Source organism: Lycorma delicatula, chromosome 6 (genome assembly GCF_047948215.1).
Source record: "Lycorma delicatula isolate Av1 chromosome 6, ASM4794821v1, whole genome shotgun sequence".
Classification (NCBI taxonomy): Eukaryota; Metazoa; Arthropoda; class Insecta; order Hemiptera; family Fulgoridae; genus Lycorma; species Lycorma delicatula.
In genome coordinates, this window is record NC_134460.1 from 80,339,589 (window position 1) to 80,364,055 (window position 24,467).

At 29.0% G+C, this 24,467-nt stretch overlaps 1 protein-coding gene across 1 annotated transcript in view; it reads left to right on the forward strand.

The window, feature by feature from the left end:
* The first annotated feature begins 3,515 nt into the window (after positions 1 to 3,515).
* Positions 3,516 to 24,467, forward strand: part of Pdk1 (Phosphoinositide-dependent kinase 1) — a 391,841-nt gene continuing 370,889 nt past the window's right edge. The window contains exon 1 of the mRNA XM_075367938.1: positions 3,516 to 3,633. Within this exon, the coding sequence (XP_075224053.1) occupies positions 3,610 to 3,633 (24 nt within the window). The 5' untranslated portion in view covers positions 3,516 to 3,609. The remainder of the gene's footprint in view (positions 3,634 to 24,467) is intronic.

Below are 24,467 nucleotides of genomic sequence, written 5' to 3' on the forward strand. Positions count from 1 at the left end.
TTATTGCTTTACTCAGATCACACAAGAATAATCAGTTTTCATTAATTTTGAAAAACATCAGCATACCCCCATAAATCAACATAACCAAAATTTGACACAGCAAACCAGTAATAGTAACAAAGTTCTTAAAAACAAACTCAAAACACTACAGAGTAGTACCAGAACACATCTCAGATATTATGAACATACTAAATATACTGTAAAACAAAATTACTATAAATTTCAGAATAAATATTACACACAACCAGATGGCCTCCTACGGTAATGTCCAATTTAAAGCATCCTAGCAGAAATTTTTCTGTTACACATAGAACAACCTCACCAGTAACGAACATGCTCATAAAATGTTTTAGATCACAGGTATGTTGATAATACCAAAAATTATCTTAACCTCACCAAACACAAAAAACATTCCAATAATACACAAAAAATTAAAAATGACACTGATTCACAAATAAGAATTAATCACAATAAGAAAATAAAATAAATATTAGATATTAATATAAAATTATATTAGATATATTACTTGCCCTTCTGGAAATAGTACAACTTGAACAGCTATACAATCATTAAAAGCTATTCAAATACAACTTGAGAGCTAGTATTGATTAAATTCTATCAGATATGATGAGAAGGATAGTAACAATAATAAAAAAAAATCTTGGAGTAATGTATTTGAATGCTGCTTAGTTAAATAAAACTTGAAAACATATGATATATAGTTGTGACTAAAATGACGCCACATATACAAATTTGCAGTTACTCTCCTTTTAACTTTCCCCTATAATTCAAATTCAGTAATAAGTACAATATGAAAAATATTTTTTTTTTTATTTCAAGTCATTGCCTTTTTAATCCAATACCACTAACACATGACTGAAATGTTTGATTTGGTATAGCCTTCATTAAGAACTCAGCAAGCATTTTGTCCAAACTGATATGCCGCAACTTGATCTCCTTGGCATCAATATATTCTCTTATGAAATAATAGCTTCTGTCAATATGCTTGGTTGGATTTATACGCACTCTTTGCTAGATCAGTGGTGCTTTTATTATCCACATAAATGAGGGTTGGAGTATGTACAAATGATGGATCCATTTCCCTGAGGAGGTCATGTAGCCATATGGCTTTATTCTCTGCCTTGGTTAGAGTCATGTATTTGGTTTCACATGAAAATACTGCATCAGTTTTCTATTTCCTTGTAGTCCAAGATATGGTTGCTTCTTGGAGTAGATAAACATATCTGGGGATAGACCTTCTTCTGTTTCATTGTTTTCCCAGTCTGCATTGCAGAAACCAATCAGTTGAGAATCTGCATTTTTATGAAATTCCACTTGAACATATTTAGTGTACAGGCTGAATAATAGTCTTGATTCATGAACAATATTTTCTTGGCATGCTTACTAGGCTGAGATATAATATTGGATCCTATTACAGCTTATCAGGAAAAATCTTCTTTACTAGATGATTTCTCTCATGTTTTTTCTGGAGAACTCAGTTTTAGACCTTGCTTCCAGGGACGTGTTCATTGGTTTGCATTCAAGCATCTTGAATTTTCTTAATACTTCATTGATGAAACTTTCTTGATTAAAAGGCAGTTTTTCACCTAATCTGGAATAGTTGATTTTTACATTCAGGAAGAAATTCAACTCCCCTAAAGTCTTGGCCTTTAGGTGTGTACAAAGATGAGTGAGTAGTTGATCCATATTTTTATTGAATTAGTAATTACGAGTTCATCATCCACATATACTATGATGAATTGGTTGGTTGCAGATGTCCTCATCTAGATCTCTATTTAAACATGCTGCCTCAATATTGACATGGAATATTGGCAGGTTATTTTCACAGCTATAGCTATTGTTGTTCATCTTACATCTGGAGTATATGTTTCATTAAAGTTAACTCCAGCTTGCTGCATGAAGTCCTTAGTCACTAATCTGGCGGCATTTAAAGCTTTAAGATCAATTGACCCATCTGGTTTCACTTCTCAAGGAAGCATATCAGTTTGCACAAAATGCTTGCCTACTTCTTAACAAAGGCTCTATCAAATCAAAAGTTTCAATCATATGTCAGTGGTATTTGACTAAAAAGATTACAATTTGAAATAAGAAAAGTACTTTTCATATTTACTGCATTTATTACTGAATTTGAATTGTAATGGAGTATTAAAAATGTAATTGCAACATATACAAATGTGCAGTTATATTTTTAACAAACTATATATTTATTAATTGAACTTGTTCTATTATTCATTTTTTGATGATAAATTATCAATTAAAGACATGATAGATAAATGAAATTTATTTTCCACAAATAATAATAAAGATGAAATGTATGTTATGATATTTTTTCCCTTCTTTCTGTAGAGAAAACAATTTATGCATTAGAACCATTATCACAATAACAGATTTGCAACACTAAAAATGACAAGAAATTTTTTTTTGGACACTACCAAACACCTACAGACTTAGGTTCATGTGAAACCCAAAGTTCATCTAGAATCCACAATAATGTTAAGACTCAGGAAATTAATTTTGTATGATACTATAAGTATACATACTCTGTAGCAGTCAACAATAGAAAAATATGTACAATAGGGAAACTAGAAAATTTTTTTTTTTTTTTTTAAATACAGATCATGGGCTTCAAAATTGAGGAAGAGATATAATAATGTTTCTGGAGGCCATTTAAATGCACTGATAAAGTTCACGCAGAATAGAAGAGATGCATTTGTAAAGAAACAATGCAGGTTGACATATTTAAGACACTACAGTTTAACTTGAAGATGGTAAAATATGTAAAATTGGACAAAGATTGTAGTATATAAAATATGACTAAAGATGATATAAATTTATGTTGAGTTTAAAATATTATGACTAATCAGAAAATCAATGGGGAAAAGCAAATAACATGTCAAATTCTCTCCCTGGAAAAAGTATCTGTCGTCGTTTTTTATTAATTATTTCTTTCAAACAGTAGTTTTTAATGTCTTTAACATATTACACCAGTTAATCAAAACAATCATAAAAAAAATATTGCCTTCACAACAATAATCAAATGTTTAGACATAAGTATCAGAAAAGATTTTATACTATCATAGCGCCTTAAAAAAATTCTGTTGTATGCTTTATAGATACTTTTGGAGCGTTCTGACAATTATTTTTAACTTCATAATGAATACATTTTCTAATATCCAATTTTTTTACCGATAATATAAAAGAGTGCGCTAGTCACATCTTTAATCACTAAGATTGTTTTTGCTATTTAATTTTGAATGACGGTTGTAATATTCTCTGCATCGATAAATTTTTATATTAATACTATTTTTAGAACACTTAATACATTTTTAATTGAAAACCAAGTTGAAATAAAGGAATAATTTAGGACTTTATTACAACAATCACGCAGTAGCAGCGCTGTAGGCGGATAACCAGAACATCTGTAGTTACTGAAAATAAGAACTATTATTGGGTTATGCTGCATTGATGTATTTTATATCCGTTCTGTAACTGTTAAAAAATGGCGAAGTGTCAGATGTTTAGTGAGATATTGGTTGAATTTTAGTGAAATTCGTGATATTTGAATAGAATTTCAGCGATTTGGATACAATGAACGATTCTTCATGTCAAGTAGTAAGTACTTCCATTCATGAAATTACTTGTCGCTTTAGATAACCAGTTTTTATGTTCCGTAATTTAATTTAGATATTTGTTTATTTTCATAGTAATTTGAATGTTGCTCACTAATGAAACGTCAAATATAAAATAATTTAATTTGAATTAATTCGTCCAGTCAGTGTTATTTAACATATTCAAGTGTATTCTCATTTTTCTTAACTTTTGGAGAGGCAATGTTCGGAAAAGTGTAATCGTATCTTAAAATTTTGACAAAAAATAAATGACATTGACAGATATACAATATTTAGAATTTAATTCGTGAATTATTTAATTTTTTGAAGAAAGGAGATTTATGGGATAGTTTTAAAATCCTGTTAACCATTATTCTATTAATCATTTCATGAAGTAATTTAATTAACATTTAAACGCGTAACGACCTAGCCCTTGCGTGATTTTATGTCAGTCATTGACCTTATTTTGCTATCAGCAAGGTTATATTTTTATCACTTTACTATTATTGCAATATGTTTTATATTCCTTAAATAACTTGACTAAATTCTTAAGTTAGTAGTTAAAATATAATAATATATTTATTTTAGTAATTTATTTAATGTTATCAAAATTAGAGCTTTAAGCAGTTTCTCTTATATCTTATAATTGCAGGAATAAATAACGACCAAATCTTACTAATAGTTTCTCCTCACTTATTTTGTTCTGTTATGTTTTTTATATGGCAAGCTTTATGATAATTGTATGTAAGACTTTGTAGTTAAATTAAGAGTATAGTAGAACTATATCTTAGCTCTAGCTCTAGTCATTTTAAGAAATTAGGTGAATAATTCATGAAATTGTAGATGTTATTTTGGTGATTTACTTTCATATCCAGTAATTATATAAACTGGACTAAATTACTGTGAAGTTGACACCCTTCTGTTGAACACGAGGTTTTAGTATATTGAATAACATTTTTGAAATTGTCAAAAGTTTATTAAAACTGGATCCAATAGATTTTCATCATTATTATTATTATTGAAGAATATTGTAAGATAATAAGTGGTTTACATATGGTTTATTACACTTCCATATCAATTATGATCAGTAAAATTGTAAATTATCATGATGAATTATTTCTCCTCATTGTGTTATATTTTGAATTAAGTTGTTCATTTTTCCCCAAAATATTAATTTTTCTTTATTTATTAATATAATTACAGTTACATCTATTTTGACCTTTCATTTATAATCAGGTTGTTTGCTTTCTGTCAATGTAATTGTGCCTTACGTTACGGCGTTCTTTTGAATTTTTGTCTCAATCATTAAAAAGTAATATTATTTTATTTCTGATCAGTGAAACATAAAAATAAAATCATTAGCATATCTACATTATTTGAGTTAACTGTATATCATTTGGAAAGTTATTGAAGCAGTCTGTTGTCCGCTTGGCATCACACCAAGAACATTAGCATACAAGCTTTCTCAGATGTACAATTTTCTTTTTTGAGTTTTCAAAAATATTTTTTAGGTAGAAGTTTTTGTTCCTTAACTGAAATTAAAAACTCAAGACTGAAAAAAATTGGTTTGAGTTTTTACTACTCAATAATTGTCTACAAACACAATACCTCCACATATTAATCATAATTGATACTGTTTTTTTAAATTTTGTTTAATTTTTTTAAATTTTGTTTAATTTTTCAGTCAAATGTTAGTAAATATAATCTGTCCCCAGTCTATGTTATAGTAAAATTGGATGTAAAGTACCAGAGATAAAGGAGATTTGATTTTTCTAAAAGTAAGATGAAACTTATTTTACAGTCAGTGAAAAGGGTAGTGTCACTTACAGTGCTGAATACAAACTCCATTTCAGGGGTTGCATACTGAAGGACAACACTACATACTTTCTTTAGTAATTTTGGCATGTGATGTTGCTTTTGAGAAGAGCTGGGTTATATTAGGGAGTGACTTTTGATTAGTATTGAAATTAAGTTATAAGAATTTTATATTACTAAAATATTTACAAAGATGTGGTTGGAAAACCAAAAACCATTCATACTTTCTGAATTAAAAAAAAAAAAGTAAGAAAAAGTATTTATTTTTTTAAAATGAAAAAGCATTTAAAAGATATTGTGTTCACAGAAATTTCTATTGAGGAATTAAGTCAGTTAAACCAATTTTTTCAGTTTCAAGTTTTTAATTTAAGGTTAAGGAACAGAAACTTCTACCTACAAAATATCTTTGAAAACTTGAAAAAGAATACTATAAATTTGACAAAGGTTGAGCAAAAAATGTTCTTGTGGTGCTAAACAGACACCAGATTGCTTCAATCATTTTACAAATGATTAACAGTAAATCTTACCTGAAGCAGTGTAGATATAATAATGATTAATCATAATGGATTCTTTATCCATTTTTATAAGAAAAGAATCTAATGGGAATTAAAAAACTGTTTAATCAGAGTCAATTTTTTCAGTATTATTATTCTACCCATTATAAAATTATTGCAGACTTGCAGACTGAAACTTTTTTATTTACTCAAAATTGTATGTTTAATCATTTTTATTTGTTAATTATACTGAATTGACCTACATTAGTCTTTGTTACATGTAGTGTTATTAAATATATTTAATATTGATTAGTTAATATAATATTTATTCTTTATTTCCTTTCTTTACAAATATAAGCCCTAAGTTAGCTCTTTTTGGTAACGATTTAGTTCTTTTGTAACTTAAATGTTAAAAAGCGTTATTTATAATTAAAGAAATAGTAAATACAAAGATTAAACTAAACTTTAGTTCAGTTTATTCTTTTTAAAACTGAATAATTTTAGTGTAGACCCATACTGTTCTGTTGAATCATTTATATTCGATTGTATGATTATATTATAGATGTTTAATGTAATCTATATTGTTCTTTTAAATGTATTTTATATTAAATCATTGTCATAATTGAACCAGTGACATAAATTTAAGCCACATTTACTTATTGACTAGACACAGAGACACATGTGCATGGATGGCACCAGCTCAAATTCTTTTTATGTAATTTTGATTACACAGTCGTATAAATGAATCTCTTTATCTCATTTAAAGTTTGATTTTGAATAATTGTAAGATCTCATTATTGTAAATAAATGCAACATTACATGTTCTTAAAAATTACTTATTAAAACTTAAATTTTTGAGTTGAGTTAAATATTTTAATAGAAATTTTTTGAGAGTTACTACAGGAGTCCTCTTTTTTAGAGCATCTGAGTTTGCTGCATTTTCTTTTACTTCTGAGTATGTAGTAACATACTCAAATAGCATAAAAGAAAATGCAGAAACACATATTCACAACACTACATGCAGAAATTTTGTACACTACTCAATTTTAACTGTTCAATTAATAGTAAAATTAACCAACAAATTTAATTTTGTTTTTTTTTTTTTAAACTGGTTATTTAGAAAGCAGTTACATAAAACTGAACTTTTGGATTAATCCCCCTGACTTGACTATTTACTGATTAAATAACTCTGATACTATGTACAGAATTGGAAAAAACAAAAAAATGAAGTTATGTAATGTTTTTTCATCAATCCTTTGTATAGACAAATGCACACTTATCCTAAAAAAGATAACCTTTAATGTTAATATAACTTTACTAGCATAACTTCAGTGCATGGTTGTTGTGGATTATTCTATTAAAATGTATTCTTTTTTTCTAATTTTCTGACTAAATATTGTTTAAGAAAGAACTGGAAAATTATTAAAAATATCCTCAGTTTAACTACACTGCTTAGTTTTAATCTTTCCTAATATAAATAAACTCTTTTGTTGTTAAGCATCATTACTCAAGCATCATTATGTGGAGTAAAACAAACTCCACATCCATTAATTTTGTGCAAATTACTTGATATGTTTATCATAAAATCTTAGATGGAGTTCTGTGATTTAAATCTCTGGAATCATTTAAGCAATTTTTGCTGGATATTGCTGTGTTTGTGTATTTCAGATTTTTGTAACATGTTTTTATGCTTTGCATTAAAATTATTTCCTTGAAAATAGATAGTAGATATTTAGAAATTTATGTCTCTGCTTTCTTTACGTGTTTCTTTAATGATCTGCTTTTATTGATTACATTGGATTTAATAAGAGTTCCATTATATGTCTAGGCATGTCAAACTTCTTTATAATATGAGGATGTTCCTCATAGATTAGAAATTATTTCTAGTCCTAAAAACCATCTTATAAGAAATTAGACAACAGTAACATTTCATATAATCTGATACAATACTTGCCAGACCAAGATGCCATGGTGTCCAGATTCAGTTTCTAGATTCTAGTCTCATGATATACCTAGGGTGTTTAAATTTTGACTAAAGTATATATATATATATGTTTATATACTGTATACTTTACTATATTTACTGTGCATACTCCATGTGCAGTATGTAAGAGAATTTTGTATGGTTTGTATATGAATGTGTATTGTCGCCTGAGGAAGCTTGGAGAATTCTTAGCGAAATGTAGTGAATTTAATTTATACATTTGTATAGTTGATTGGTTAACCAAAGAGATTAGTTAACCAGAGAAGAATATTTTTAAGGTAAATGTGTCTTGTTATTATTAATATTTTCTTGTTTTAATTTATACATAAGTTTACTTATGTATTATAAATAGATATAGAAATATAATAAAAAAAAAGTATGTAATATTTTATTTAGCACAAAACTATAATTTATTTTATTAACTATAATTATGCATAGAGAGGTCATTACTCAAATTTTAAAAAATATTTCAGGCAAAAGTTACATTACAAATTTTACATCATTAATTTTATTTTTAATTGAAATTTTTGTAATATTAATTTTTTTGAGCAATCAAATCATGGATAATTAATTTTTTTTTATTGAACTAACATCAAGACCATGTAATGTGATGCACAAATATAGAATTGTAAGATCCCCATTGTCCCTCTCGATGCTGTATATTATATTTAATGTATATAATGAGTCTACAGGTTTTAAGATGAGATATCTCTGTTTTTGATGATTTTATTAATTTGATACATATCTTGTGCAGAAACTAATATTACCTGCCCTACAGAAGACCGAATAACATTATCTAACGTGATACGTACATATAGACAGTGGATTCCCACTATTCCTACCTATCCACTTGATGGGAAAAAAGTTTTTCAGACCAATTTTTTGTGTCTGAAAGAATTTTTCAACGTCATGGTACCACCACAAAAAGCAGTTGTATCACTGCAACAAGATTTATTTCAATTGGATTAATAGGAAAAAAATTTCACACAAACAAAAAAAATACAGGTTGAATACATAACCTCCTTTTTTTTGAAGTCTGTTAAAAAATTTCTTGATTGAAATTGTTTGTATAAATGTTACTGAAAATTTTGGGTACTTTGTTTTTGCACCTTTTTTGCTTAAATGACTTGTGAATGATTAAATCAAAAAAATAAAATTTTTTAGGTGTAGAAGAATACTCGTTTATTACATTTTATGTTAAAGAACAGAATTTTTCTACTATGGTTAAGATTAACTTACAATGAAATTGGTAGGCTACTATTACCTGATAAGAAAAAACTACTGGTATAAGTTGTATAAATAAACTTATAATTCATTATTATACAAAAGACATGAAAAGAATGTTAAGAATATGTACACAAAAGCTTATTTTATGTATACTGATTTTAATAACTGTTAATTATCCTAAATATTAATTTTACATTAATTGTAAAACGCATCAGGTTTTTGTAATTTAAGGGTGCTGAGAAAGGGGTTAAGAGAGAGATGAGAGGGGTCAAGTTTTTAATGTCCTTGAGGACCCTTGCCAGATCTGGTGATGATCCACTCTAGAAAACACAAAAAATGAAATCTGATACTTGTCTGTTTATGTGATGAATAGTTGTACAATCAACCATCGTGAAACACAAAGTGAGTTTCTGTTGGATTCCTAGCCAAGTTGGAATTCCAGGTAATGAACATGCAGATTCTGCTGCTAAAGACACATGTAATCAACCTCCTTTTACCACTCGTGTTACTGCTTTTTACTTTATTAATTGTATAAAACAGTCTTTTCAAGCAAAGCGACTGGAGTGCTACCGTTAACAAACTCTGACACATTAAAGATTCTGTGTTGCCATGGCACTCATGGCAACACTTTGTACAAAAAAACTCATCATGAGGAAGTGGTCCTAGTTGATTGCGGTTAGGATATACCAGTCACACATGAGTACCTCATATCAGCAGGACATAGACCACTATGCATACGATGCAACTTCCACTCAACTCTCTCTCTTTTCCTGTTTTTAGCCTCCGGTAACTACCGTTTAGATAATACTTCAGAGGATGAATGAGGATGATATGTATGAGTGTAAATGAAGTGTAGTCTTGTACATTCTCAGTTCGACCATTCCTGAGATGTGTGGTTAATTGAAACCCAACCACCAAAGAACACCGATATCCATGATCTAGTATTCAAATCCGTGTAAAAATAACTGACTTTACTAGGACATGAACGCTGGAACTCTCGACTTCCAAATCAGCTGATTTAGGAAGACACGTTCACCACTAGACCAACCCGGTGGGTTAACTACCACTCAACTGCATGTGGTGCAACTGTGCACCACATTCTTGTGGATTGCAGATGCTATTCGATCTTGTGTCATAAATTTAAATGGCACAGAAATATCCGTCAAATCTTGGGCAATAATAATGAAGTTGTAGATCGGATGTTTCTATTTTTGCATCATGTTGGTCTTATATCTAGAATTTTATATTGTGTATAGTTTTTTGTATTGGAAAAGTTTTTAATGTGCCTGTTTTTGCTTTAATTTTTATGTTTTTATGTTGGTTTTTTATTCTGTTATCTGAGAAGGGGCCTGTTCACCCCCTTATGAATTTTTTTAAATTCTATGTTTATGTAAATTTTATATTCTTTTTTGTTTTTATTTTTATATTTCTTTTAAATAATTTTATTGTATTTTTAAGATTCCGTAATACTAATTTTAAGTTTTATCTCATTTTTAACATTTTTGTTTTTATGTTAGTTCTCAGTGTTATCTTATCTGAGAATGGGGCCTTTACACCCCTCTTGAACTTTATAAAATTCTATTTATTTCTAGTTACATTTACATGTATTTTAATTCTATTTTTACGGCTGTGATAGTATTTTAATAAAGTTTTATCTGTGATATTAGTTACAAGTTTTTTGTTTAATTTTTTAGACCGTTTCTAGTTAGTTATTTATTTTTATGAAACTTATTTATTTCGGGCGATGATAATGCAAAAGCTTTTTTCGCCCAAGTTGTACCATGATCAGACTTTATTATTTATTATTAATGTTGTAATTGTGAAATGTTTTTGAGAGGGACTAATTTTGGGAGGCTAGGATAATTACGTTTTATTATTCCCATTTGTGTCACTTAAAAAGAAGTAAAATGTAAAGGCACCTTTTTAGATCAATTCTGTAGTTACCAAAGACAAACAAATAAAAACCATACATAATATATAAACTATTTTTAAATAAATATATATATATGCACCTTATTGTTATTTCATATGTTTTTTTTTTTAATTTATAATAAGAATATAGATTTTAATCACTTCTGATAGGTTTGTTATTAATTTTCTATTATGTGATGCTCTAATCAAGGTTATACTGCTCTTAACTAACTTTTTTTTAGAATAGCAACATTAGGTTTCCAGATGTGACTTACTTAATGTAGTATCTAATAACATTCTAACTAAAATATTTATATAATATGTTTGTGTGGAATTAACATGTACACATTTGATGTAAAAGTTGAAGGCATTTATTGCCAGTTATTGGATAGTGCTGGTATATTATCTGATAATGTGTGTATGTTGTTGAAATTTACCTTTGAATTATCTTTCAAAGATAAAAGAAAGCTAGGAAAATTTTGAAAATGTTCTGTATTACAATTTTTAATTGATTTATAATGTATTACATTTATTATGTATTTTTATTTTATTGTAGAATGTTATTTTTACTACAGCTAATCACTATAGTACTTATTAATTAATGGTATATTTTCCTTACAGTGTGTGGTTTCCTTTCATGTTTCATACATTAGTCCTGGAAGCCTCTTTCAAACTTTATATTTAGGTTTATTTATTATTGCTTGGGTTTTATTTTATTTCTATAACCTATAAATTATGCATCCTTCCATCAATCACTATCACATTCAGATTTATAAATCAGAATGTTTTATACATTTTTTCTGTTTTTTTTAGGTAACTGGAAAAAGTTATTAGGTTTCTTGGTTTCATCATTAAAGTTAGAATTTATGTGAATATTTCAGATTGTATTTATTTAAATTCAGTATTTAAAATAGCAAAAAACGTATTCCACTATCATTTACAAAAATAAAATCTTTTATGCTTCTAAGTTGTTAAACAGTCATCATCAAGAAATCATTTTGAAAATGTTAAAAGTTAGTATTAAAACAAAAAGGTTCGCTACTTGTTTTTTACAATAAAGAATGTGTTCAGGTTTTCAAGTGATAAGTTGAAGTTGCCATCATATCATCATTCAATTTTACTTAACATCATTTTACTTTGTAGGATATTATTCATAGAGATCCTTCAGGTATATTCACCTATCAGGTGTTAGTAGATGCAGTTTGTTGTTTACAGTGTTGTTTCAGATCCAGAAATCTTACATTTTTAAAGTTACAATAGGAATGAGTCATAATTTCTATTCTTTCTGATTTTAAATCGCAGAATGATTGCAGAGTGCAAGTGTGATTCCATAGTCTACCCGGCTATGAAGAGATCTAATAAAAAGCTAAAAAGGCTTTCTTCTAAGCTCATTGTCATAATGCTGGATGAAGTAGTAAACTACTCCTCCTTGATTGACTTCTCTGTATTTACCATTGGTCTCCTCTTCTTTCCATTGGTACTGCAAGAATTAGGCTGGCTACTACATTTGCTCTTTTGCAGAATCATGTTTGGTTTGCACAGTTTCGTAGCCTGTTATATTTGAAAAATAATGTGAAAAAGGAAACGTGGTATTTGCTTTCCAAAGAAGAGGACTTCTGTTATACCAATCTGTGTTATCTATACTATTGAACAGAAGTTATTGATCCTTTTATTTTTGTTTTATCTATATAGTATAAATTACCTGTAGAGCATAACATTTTTGTTTGCTGGGAAAATAAATAATATATTTTAAAAAATGTAGTTACTAATATTCTCAAAAATGTAGTAAAATATTCAAAACTTAGAAAATTTCAATAAAGAAAACCGTTACTGCAGAAACTAAAAACTGAGTTTTTGTGATGAACTGTACAACATATATAAAAAAATTGAAGCAATTCTGCTTATCACATGAATTTGTTTGATCAAATTTTTTGAAAAGATTATTGTTTTTGCCTGCTTACAATTGGGAACAATTGGTGGAGTTGCCATTTTCATGTGGAATGAGGTGGCGAGGGCAGCCTTGATCAATTTTCCTCTTTTATGTACATGATACTTAGGATGCTAATATATATATATATATATATATATCCCACAATCATCGGGAAAACCTAGATGTCCTTCCGTTCCTTGGTGGAATGATGATTGCCAAAACGCTAACAATGGCAGTCACTGCGTAAATTAACCGCAGGCCTACAAATGTATATATAGATTTATACCGTAAGGCTAGAGCGGTGTGTCATCGGGTATTCTTAGATGCTAGGAGGAAATACGTGGACACCATCTTGTGCACTCCTCCCATGTTTACTGAATGGAAAAAGATTCGTTCAATTTGAAGATCACCAAAACAATCTGTTCTCAGGCTTATTCATGAAGAAGAACCCCTTTATTCGGGGTTATATATATAATATAGTTGTTTAAGTTTGTTCTTTAATGTTTCTGTTATGCGAGAAGAGATTCTTTACACTCCTCTCAGACTTTGTTGAATTTTATTTGTTTATTTAAAGTTAATACATTTTTTCTGCTTTTTTTTTCGTTTTAATTTATTTTATTATTCTGATTGTGATCTTAATTGTAAGTTTTTTTTGATTTTTTATTATTATTATTATTGTAAGTTTTAGCTTTTGTTTTTAATATTTTAGTTTTTTAATATGTTTTGGTTTTTTGTTGTTATAATATGATATTTTAGCTGAGATATTACTTGAAAGTTTTTGTTTAATTTTTTAATGTAGTTTAAGTTTTCTTTTACTTACTTTATTCCAGCCAATGATAATGCACAAGCATTATTCCTCCCACCCCACCAAAAAAAAAAAAAGGAAAAAAGTTGGGAACAAAATTAAACTTCTCTTTTTTAGCGCAAGAAGAAAATAGTAACAGAACTTTCCATGCTGAATTCAAATATGTAATTAGTTTACATAAGTATATGACAGTAGTCATGCACCTAAAATGTGATTGTTGTTTTCTTTCTACATTTGGCATCTGGAATATCCCTCTTCAGCAGTCAACAATAATCAGTTAGTATTGTTGAATTCCACTGCCCCTGCCTGGTGGTACCTCTTTTTCATGATAATGATATCTCTGTGGAAATGCTTGTGTTTGTCATTAATGGGAAAGAAATTCAGATGGAAGTAGAAGAAATGAATATTTAAAACATATTACACCTCATATGTTTATATGATCATCAACTTCACTCACAATATCCTGTTAGTTGGGGCTTTATAATATCTAAAAAAAATTCACACTTTTAAATGATTTCCATGCTGATTTTTCAATTCTGCTTAACAGATCTTCAACCTTTCTGTTTAACCAATGTTAATATATGAGAGAGCTGTAAAAATTCCTTCCTTTTAGCTCACAAACACCAGGAGACTTTTAACAAGTTTTTTGAAAAATCCTAAATCTATTTTATACAAAATAAGTGGAAGATCAACTAATGAGGAATTTACAACAATTTTCTCTCCAGTTTAAGTGATTAACGCTTTGGCCATTCCTTGTTTATGGAATTATTTTTGTTGTCTCTGCCACCCCACTCGCACAAAAAAAAACAAAATTTAATATAACTGAGCTCTAACCCATAAACAATGGAATGAATTTTATATCAAATCATAAACTCCAAGCAATTCTTGTCATTCTGAATTTTTTCAAATAGATTTTAATTCTTCATTTGTTATCTTCATGTAAGTTGCGTTGCATAAGTTAACAGCACGAAAGGAAATTCATTCCCATTGTGAAAAAGACAGCTTTCAAACTATTTTTCAGAGAATCAATGAACAGTCTCCACCTTGTTGTTTTATGTCTACAACTGAGTGCATCCATCTTAGTGCAGATATTGTTGTAATATACCAAATAATTTTCTTCAGATTAGTAATCTTGAAACACTTCCTAGCCTGTAATATCATCCTAAAGGAGGTACCAGTCTTCCAAAGTTCAACCTTTTCAGATCTTGAATAGGTTCATTTAATTTGCCTCGAGTTATCAGATGAGGAAACAAAAAGAGATATTTGCTTCAAAAGTAAGATCACCTTATCTCTAATTTTGACCTTTGATAGCCTCTTACAGCCTCTCATTCATCATCTACAGATAGATGCATTACGAGGATGTGGTACAGGTAAATTATCATTGTGAGGTACTGTCTCATAGCACTTAATAGATGTGTTGCTTTGCTATGAATTGAATTTACTATTTATTCATTTTATCTTTGTAATACAGTTGTAGGTTTTGTCCCACGCCATGGTTATAGCTTAGTGTAGTCTGTCAGATGTTTTACAAAGGTCGAGCAGCAGATATGAGGAGGAGTCCAGTTTCTTACTTTGATGCCCCACTTTACAGTCAAAATATAGTTTGTAACATTTTTAACTATTGGAGTCAGACTTCATCACTTATCTTTAAATTTTAAATTCCCCACATACATAACAGAAAATATCCAAATGATTTACATATTTTTTTGGCATCGCTGTCTATCACAACACTCTTCTCACAGTAGCTTTTAACCGCTAGAAAAAACAGAATGAAACTCCACTAGGAGCATACACAATGAATATTTGAGCAGTATTGGCATGTTTATGAAGTGATGTTTCGTTGCTGTTTAGCGATTGTTGTGACACATTAATGAATGAATTCAAATCATACTGCACATAATACTCCTACTGTCATCATAATGGTAAGTTTGTGCCTCACCCTCTGTTTGAATGATTTAAGATATTGTTTTATGTAGCTTAATTATCGCTAAAAAAATGAAATTTTGAAAATTCAATATATAAATAATACTGTTGTATAAAAACTGAGCATGATAGTTCTTTTTAATTAAGCATAAAAAACTTATTTTATATACTTTTCATGTACCAAAACTGTTCAATAAGTGTTATGTAGTTTAAATAACATAATATTCCAGTGATTAAGAATCATTTTCAGGAAAGGTAAAATGTACTAATAGCTTCTCTTTTTTTAAAAAAAAAAAAGAAAAAGATAGTTCAATAAAGAAAAATTGTTTTGGTATTTTTAAACCCTGATTGTTTAACAGAATTTGTTTCACTGAGTGAATTTTAATGTTAGGAGAGAAATTAGGACATTGTTTCATAGTGTTTAGAAGTTCAATATTTGATTCTATTCTATTTTATATTTACATCTGTGAATTTGGTTATAGTTGTATTCCTCTATTTGGGTAGTCCTATTATGTATACAGATGATAATATACCATCTGTTAGTAAAGTAAAAGTTTACTCTCCGCAAAGTACCAGTTATATTTACATTCAGCCTATTTAATTATTAAATAAAAATTAATACATGTTTATTGGAATTCAGAACAAATGTGAATGCACATTAAATCCATATAAGTAAATAATATTACAACAAATGTTTTTGTAGATTTCTTGATTAATGCCTCTACAAATATTTACTAAGAGAAAATATAATGGCTATAACTTACGTGATAAAGCAGCATCTTGTGTACACATAAAAAAAATAATAAATTGACTAAACAATAAATTAAATATAACAGTTTATTATACTCTGCTGACTTCAAATATCACAGAGTTCATTAGAACTTTGTCACCTGGAAAAATATGGTATGAGGTGAATGATATAACAAAAATATCAACAAAAAAAATTGGCCATGAAATTCATTTTGTTTGTTCTAAGGCAATAAATTTTAATAATAAATCCATAAGATAACAATTAGTAATTCATAAAAAAAAAATCTAACAAAACATAGTAATTTCCAAAAAAAAAAATTATAATGAAATTGTAAACCGTACAGTAAGAGTTTCGCAGATATCATTTCTTCTACCCAAAAAACAAAAATTTCTGTAATATAAATAAAACTGTTAACAAACTAATACTGATATCAAAAAAGGTAAGATTCCATATTATAAGAAAAATTTGTTTCAAAACTCTTACCGACTCGATTTCATTTATATATAATACATATCACATTTACAGAAATAATACAATTCTTATGATTATTCATTATTTAATAAATGAAATCGGGCCGGTAAGAGTTTTGTAACAAATTTTTCTTTTTTTTCTGATTATATGCAATCTATTATCTATTATTTTATAAAATAATAGATAATAGATTGCATATATTTAACGTGTATTTATTTTTTAAGAAAATTCTAAATTAATAACAGATTTTGATAATAAATTATAATACTGCACATTAAATGGGTTAGTAAGATTTCTCAGAGGTTTACCCCTATATCTTAGGTAGGGGTCAAGGTAGCAAGCTGAAAATTGGATATGTTATAAAACTCATAGTTTACTATTTTTAGATCTAAAACAAAATCAAAAACCATATTAGGTCATTATTCAAGAGGTTATTCAAGATTAACAATTTCACTTCCAATAGAGCTAGACGCTCGATCTGTGTGTTAAAACCTTCCCTGAGGTAACATAAATGTATCCTGAAAATTTTAAACCAATCTGTTAGTCTCACATGATGCTGTTGCTAACAGATAGCACCGCCATAAAGTTTTGCATTTATAAATTTGCATTTATAAATTAGATATGACATAATTACTTGTTATTTATATTTGATTGTTGGATTTATCAATCATCTTGACAGTATGTTTTGAAAAGAACTGATTCATCTGAAATTATATTAAAAGAAGGTTCATATCCATTTTAATAAATAAAAAAGAGTTTCTTAAAGTGCAATTTCATGCGTTTAGAAATTCCATTGCTACATTTGAAAGGAAGTGGGTTACAGTTTGTCTTCAAAATTATGAAATAAAATAATTATTAAAAATCCAAAAACCAGACTACTAATTGCAAACATTTACCTTGAAAAGTTATGAACAAGAGATAAATATTAAAAATTTTAAAACACTACTGCTAAAAAAACATTGCCGACAAACAGAGCTCTTTTTGTTCAAGTTTGGTTCCATGATAATTTTGTACTATACTAGAAAATACCCTGTTTGAATTTTGAAAATCAGAAGACTGGTTGCGTAGATATAACAAAATTTCTTAAAACCATGATCTGTTTAAAAATCTGTATTAAATGGAAAATTTGTTTAAATTTAATTATATTATTTTTGTAATACTATTCATTCAATTTATTCAAATTAATTCAATTCATTAAAGGTCTTCAACTGGCAGATCTTCACTAATATATATATATATATATTTTTTTTATATAGCCTACGACACTTCTGGTAACGTAAGGATTCCAACACAGGATCATACATTTAAATCAGTTAAGCCATTAAGCTGCTACAGTGTAACAAACATATACACATACATATAGCCTAAATACATTACACTCCTTTAGTTATATTTAATTATGAAAAAAAATTTACCCCAAATGTGAAGTAGTATTTTCAAGTCCCATCCTAGCTTATTAGCAGTTGAGATATAAAAATTCATTTTTTTGTAATAGGACAGTTCAAAAATTAACTGTGTAAACCCTTGCTGAAAATTAAACCCAGTAATGTCAAGTATTTGGGTAAATTCTGAGCATCATGTTACTTTAGCATTGTTGAGTATTCTAATGGGTAAGTTGGGCTGTTAATCTATTTGTAGTTGTTAGTTAATGTTTATACAATACTAGGTAAACAAAAATTTTTTTTTGTAATAAATTTTGTATTACTTGTAAGACCTCTTTGACTGACCAATTGTGGGTAATGTACTTTGTATTATTTTATTTAAGTTAAGGTACAGTTTATTGTAATAAATTACAGGACACTTTTGTATCTTTTATTTGTCAAACATTTTTGAAATTATTACCTATGACATAATATTTTCATTTATAATTTCTTATTACATAATTAAACGTATCCCAGTTTAGTTTTTCTTTGAATGCTGTTTATGTTAGTATTTTATTATTTCAGTACCCTTGGGATTTTGTAAAAATTTATTGATGTCAGCCGACAGAATGAATTAACAAGCAAGTAGTGCTCTCTGTTTCCAGATTCTATTACTATAAACGATTGAATGAATGAAGTCTCTGCATTCTTAAATGTGCTGCTACCTAGTTTCAAATGTAGTAACTACGAGAACGTTTCTTTAAGTTTACTATGTAGTAATAGTACGGAATGTAGCGTAAAGATTGCGTAGCTTTCTATTATGAAATAAAGTCGTGATTATTGTAAAATAAAAAAATAATGTACACACACATACAAACAATTTTTTTTTACTGTTTTTGTAAAAATAAGCAGAAAAAAAATGTTGCTATTATTTTCTTTTAATTAGGTACATCTGATCCTAATTTCCTTCCGATTTTGCCCACTTTTGATTTCATATTCAAATATTTAAAAAAAATAACCATTCAAGTGCTTAGCCATGAAAAATATTTAATTATTTCTGTTACCGTATACACCGATTATCATATGAATATTGAAATTTAATAACATAACATGGACCGTTATTAATAAATCGGTTTACATCATGAGTTCCCGGCTATTTATATTAAAACTTGCCCAAACTTCACTCTATGCTAATTTACTGTAATGGGCATCACAATTGTATGAAAACGCTTCAAATGACTGGTACTGTTTAAACAGAACATTTTTTTGTTAATTTTATATTCCTTGTAACATTTCCCTTCATAGCCTGGATTTCTTTTTATATACATTTTCTAAGCAGAAATTTTATGTCTATAATCAATGTCGTAATTCTTTTCCTAGATCTGTGAAATCGTTCCTAATATATTAAGAAAAGAATTATTGATGTAGGTTTAGAAGGTAGGAAGATTGAAACAGTAAAGAGAGAAAAAAAAACTGTATGTAACTCAATTTTTTTTTAGGGACTGATTGCTATTTGAACTTAATTTTTCTTTCGTTTTCATTTTAACAATATGATTATCTAATGAAATGAGTAAAAAGAAAAAGTACAGTGAAAGTCTATGTAGCCAACCTATTTCAGACACATCCTCCCTAATAAATCTCTCCCCATTTTTTTGTCAGGTTCCTTAAAAATTTAATTGAATCAATCCTCGTAACGGTAATTGAGATATAAAGCCAATGCGCTCTCTCACACTTACACATATTAGCCTACTAATATGTGGTGCTTATATTTTTTCGAGAGTTTCGAATCCATTACCTACCGTTGGTAGGATGGTATACATAAATTTACAACAGATTGTTTTTATATCAAAACATTTTTTTTTTTTTTTACAAAAAAAGTATTTTGTACAGAATACGTTACGTTACCATGTACTTGGAAATCTAATTGATATTTATAAATTAATTAATTTTTTTTATTAACTTACCAGGCCTATAGGTGCGGATTAATAAATGGCTACATTTGTTTGTAAATTTTATAAAACTAACCACTTTTCGAAATTTATCATTAAATAACAGTAATAATAGTACGCAAAATTAAAACTTTTTTAAATGGAAAGTGTATCATTTTGATCGGTGGTTCCAAAACCCCCTTAAAAAACTCTACATGAGAACTTCGGTACTCTTCTTTTTTGAGTTGGAATTTCACGACTCAGAATTTCAGTAAGACAGTCTCTCTCTCTCTTTCTGTTTAGCCTCCGGAACCTCCGTAAGGTATTACTTCAGAGGATGAATGTCGATTATACGTATGTATGTAAATGAAGTGGTGTAGTCTTGTACAGTCTCAGGTCGACTATTCCTGAGATGTGTGGTTAATTAAACCCAACCACCAAAGAACACCGGTACCCACAAGAGAGATTCACCAGGGAAATTTTCTCGACCGAAAAAATCACTGATTAAATTCAGTTTTTTTAAATCTCTCGTTATTCATTTTTAGTGATACTTTGTGTAGTAATGTATACAGATAGCTTGTAATACGATGTTATTTTCACTATTAAATTTTATTTAAATTAATTAATTATATGAAAATTTAAAAACATATTTTTCATTGTCATTCATGATGAAGATGAATTAATATAATTTACTTTTAATATAATTTATTAGAAACTGCAAAAGATATTTTAATTTATTTAATATGGCGATTTCGTAACTGGCCCAAAATTTGTATGATGCAATTACGTTAGTTAATTGCTTTTTAACGTTATTATTTTTCTAATTATCTTGAAGCTTATGTATTTATTATACTACTCAATTATAATTAGTTTCCGGGATCTCTCTCACTCCTTCACTAGTGGCCTATTGTACTAATACTTTTTTGTTAATTAAATTTTTATTCTTCCAATAGACGATGTGCAACTTTAAAAGTATATTAATATAAATATTTCTATGAATGAATTGCAGGGAATGACTATTACTTGGTGTATTAGTGAAGAGGTATCCCAAAATATTGTAATTCTTTACACCTAAAAGTCAAAAGTCCGTTAATTAACAAGTACTACAAAGCTACGTTCTGCTACTACACAATTTCTTAGAAACTGCCAAATTTATCTAAATATTATCTATCGTTGTAAAAATGAAGCGATCGAATATTCGAAAGAAAAATAGAAAATAAAACAGAATTCTGATCGCACTTGAGCTAGATTTTTTTCTGTTAGTACCGTACATACCTCTGCACTGTGGAACTGCAGAACCCTTTGAGTCCTTTTTTTTATTCTTTCTTTATACTAGTACAATATATAATCTTTAAACTTAATGTCAGTAGCCATCCCCCAGTTTATGTAAAAGATACAAAAATCGTTGTATCGAACTGTCCACTCCACAGTTCCAGCGGCGTGGGTGTTTGGCTGTTGTGCGCATGCGCACATAGAGGCTTCGAGGAAGAGAAAACACTGTCGCTCCCACAGTGCCGACCCTGGCGTGCTAGTGGAAGGTAGTTTTCTTTTTACTCCGTGTGTGTATGGAATGTTCCTTTTTCGTGCCCTTTTTTAGTTTAGTCGGTAGAAGGAATATGAACTTAGTTTTTTCAGTAGCGATCAGAAAATGGCGGAAAGCAAGGGTTCTTTGATTGCCAAATCTGTCCGAAAACACGCTGGAAGGGCGAAAGAAAATGTAATTAGTAAAAAGTGTACGTAGAAATTTAAATTAAGCACCACTGGACTATAGTGTTTTTAAGCGGGAATTTTATTAAGTTATTACCTAATAATACTGAAAAATATTATCTCTATTGACATTCTATTATTTATTCGGTTAAACCGAATACGGTTTTTAAGCACAATGTGCTTAAAACTCGTTTACCATATTCTTGAATATGAAAAAGTGTAGAATTAGATTATTATTCTGCTTCCAGCTATTCTATTTGATTCAATTTTTCAATTCTTTTATTTTACAAAATCTTTAACCATGGCCTTGAAAAGGCCCAGAAAAAAATTTTCTGGACCAGCACCCCCCACTAATTTTAGCTACGAGCCGCCACTGGACCTGTGTACCATGTGTACACCATTTTGTCCGAACTGACGACGGCTAAAATTCAGTGTCGTACGTGGTTTTGAGTGTTTCTTATTAATAATGATGTAACCATTTTGAACTTGTATAAAATTAATCAATCCTTACAGAATTGTTTTACAAACTGTTTTGTTTTGCCTTCGAACCTATATCCAGCGAATTGAAATGTTTTAGACAAAACAAAAAACTTGGCTGTTAATAATTACCGTATCAACGACCGTTCATTTCGTTAACGTTTCGTGTGCAATAGAACTAAAGAATGAGTGAATGAGTTCATTCAATGTTGCAGAAAAGTTACGTGTTATTGCTTACGTAAAGGAGCATGGAAATATTGCCGTAGGCACAAAAGTTGATATAGCAGATTTCTGCATTCGTGAGTAGCGAAAGAAAGAAAACTAATTTCTCGTAGACATTAAAAACAAGAGAAGAGCATTTGGTGGAAAAAAGTGAAATAAACGAAAATAGAGAAAAATCTTGCAGCTTACATATGGAACGTACGTCAGTTTATATAAGCGATTTCTACAGAAATGTTTCAGATGAAAGCCCTGGAAATCACTGATGATTAAATATAGGCGGGATGAATTTTAAAAGTAGTTTTAACTTTTTATTCGAAGGACAACAGCTGCTATCAGAAGCGTAGATTATAAACCGACAAAGTTTCAAAGATGTATTATAAATTTACGAAAAAGTAACAGTAGTTTCCTAGATCGAATTGAGAATGCGGACCTCACCCCGGTGAAATTCGAAATTCAATCGACAACAGTTGTTGAAAGCGTAGATGCAGTGTTCAGATAAGAACTATCGGTTACGAAAAACTGGTGATGCTGAAAATAATTTCATTGGATGATGAAAAAGTACTCCCGTTTGTAATTTAAAGAAAAAAAAACATCTACCGGATGATGAAAAACTTTTACACCCGTACTGTCATAAGAGCTCTAGGAAAGGGATGGTTGTATAATCAATTGTACTTTTTTTTTCTTTTTTAGCCTCCGGATCCACCGTTAGGTGTTACGTAAGAGGATATGTATGAATGTAAATGAAATGTAGTTTTGTACAGTCTCAAGTCAACCGTTTCTGAGATGAGCTGAGTGGTTAATTGAAAACAGAGCCATCAAAAAACACTGGTATCCATGATCTAGTATTCAATCCGTATAAAATTCTTATAAAACTGCCTTTACTAGGATTTTAAACTTTCAACTTCGAAATCAGCTGATTTGCGATGACGAATTCACCACTATACCGACCCGGTGGGTTAATGAATTAGTACTGGACCGGATTAATTGCGTCTGGGAACATAGACGAGGCACTTTATTACGAAAACCTTGCGTACTTGATACCGGACCTTTTTAGCTGCCATACGACCGATGATGTAAAACGAAGATCGTTTGCTAGAAAATGTTGATCGGGTTGTTATTCCTGGTAGCATGACATCTATTGTCATCTTGTAAAATTAAGAAACCCACTTCGATACAGATTTGTGAGAGTTACTGCTGCTTGTATCAGAAATATTGGATGATTTGCGATACAAAAAACTTCAAGAAATGTATTTCGAACGATCTCGATAAAATGAGGATGATTATTTGTGGTTGTGAAGTGATTACAAGGGTAATTGCAGTTGACTAATGACAATAATAAAACTATCATTTTTATGATTTTAATTAAATATTTTCAATATTTGGATTTACTGACATTATGCAAAAAAAGTAACAATATTTTTTACGTTTTTTAATCTTCCAAATTTGGCTGTGCAGTGGTATACTGTATTTGTTACTGTCATCCCGCTGTCTTGTTATATCGTATAAAATGTACAAACACCATCGTTATTTGATTTTAATGGAATGTAACCGAAGTAGTTTTCATTACCCAGATTGTGTCCAGACTTTGTCGTTTATAACGCTCTAAAGATAAGGGATTGATAAAAACACATGTATCTATCTATAGTCTGTGATCAGGTCAGTACAAAATGCAGTCGTTTTGTTTTATGAACAACTTGGGTATTCCAAACTGAAGTAGCAGATTTTACGATGTAATGCTGCGATATTTTTTTTTTTACTTCCAGATATAACTCGTAGATTTATATCTATTATGCTCGTCGATTTTTTTAAAATTTGAACGTAGCAGAATAATT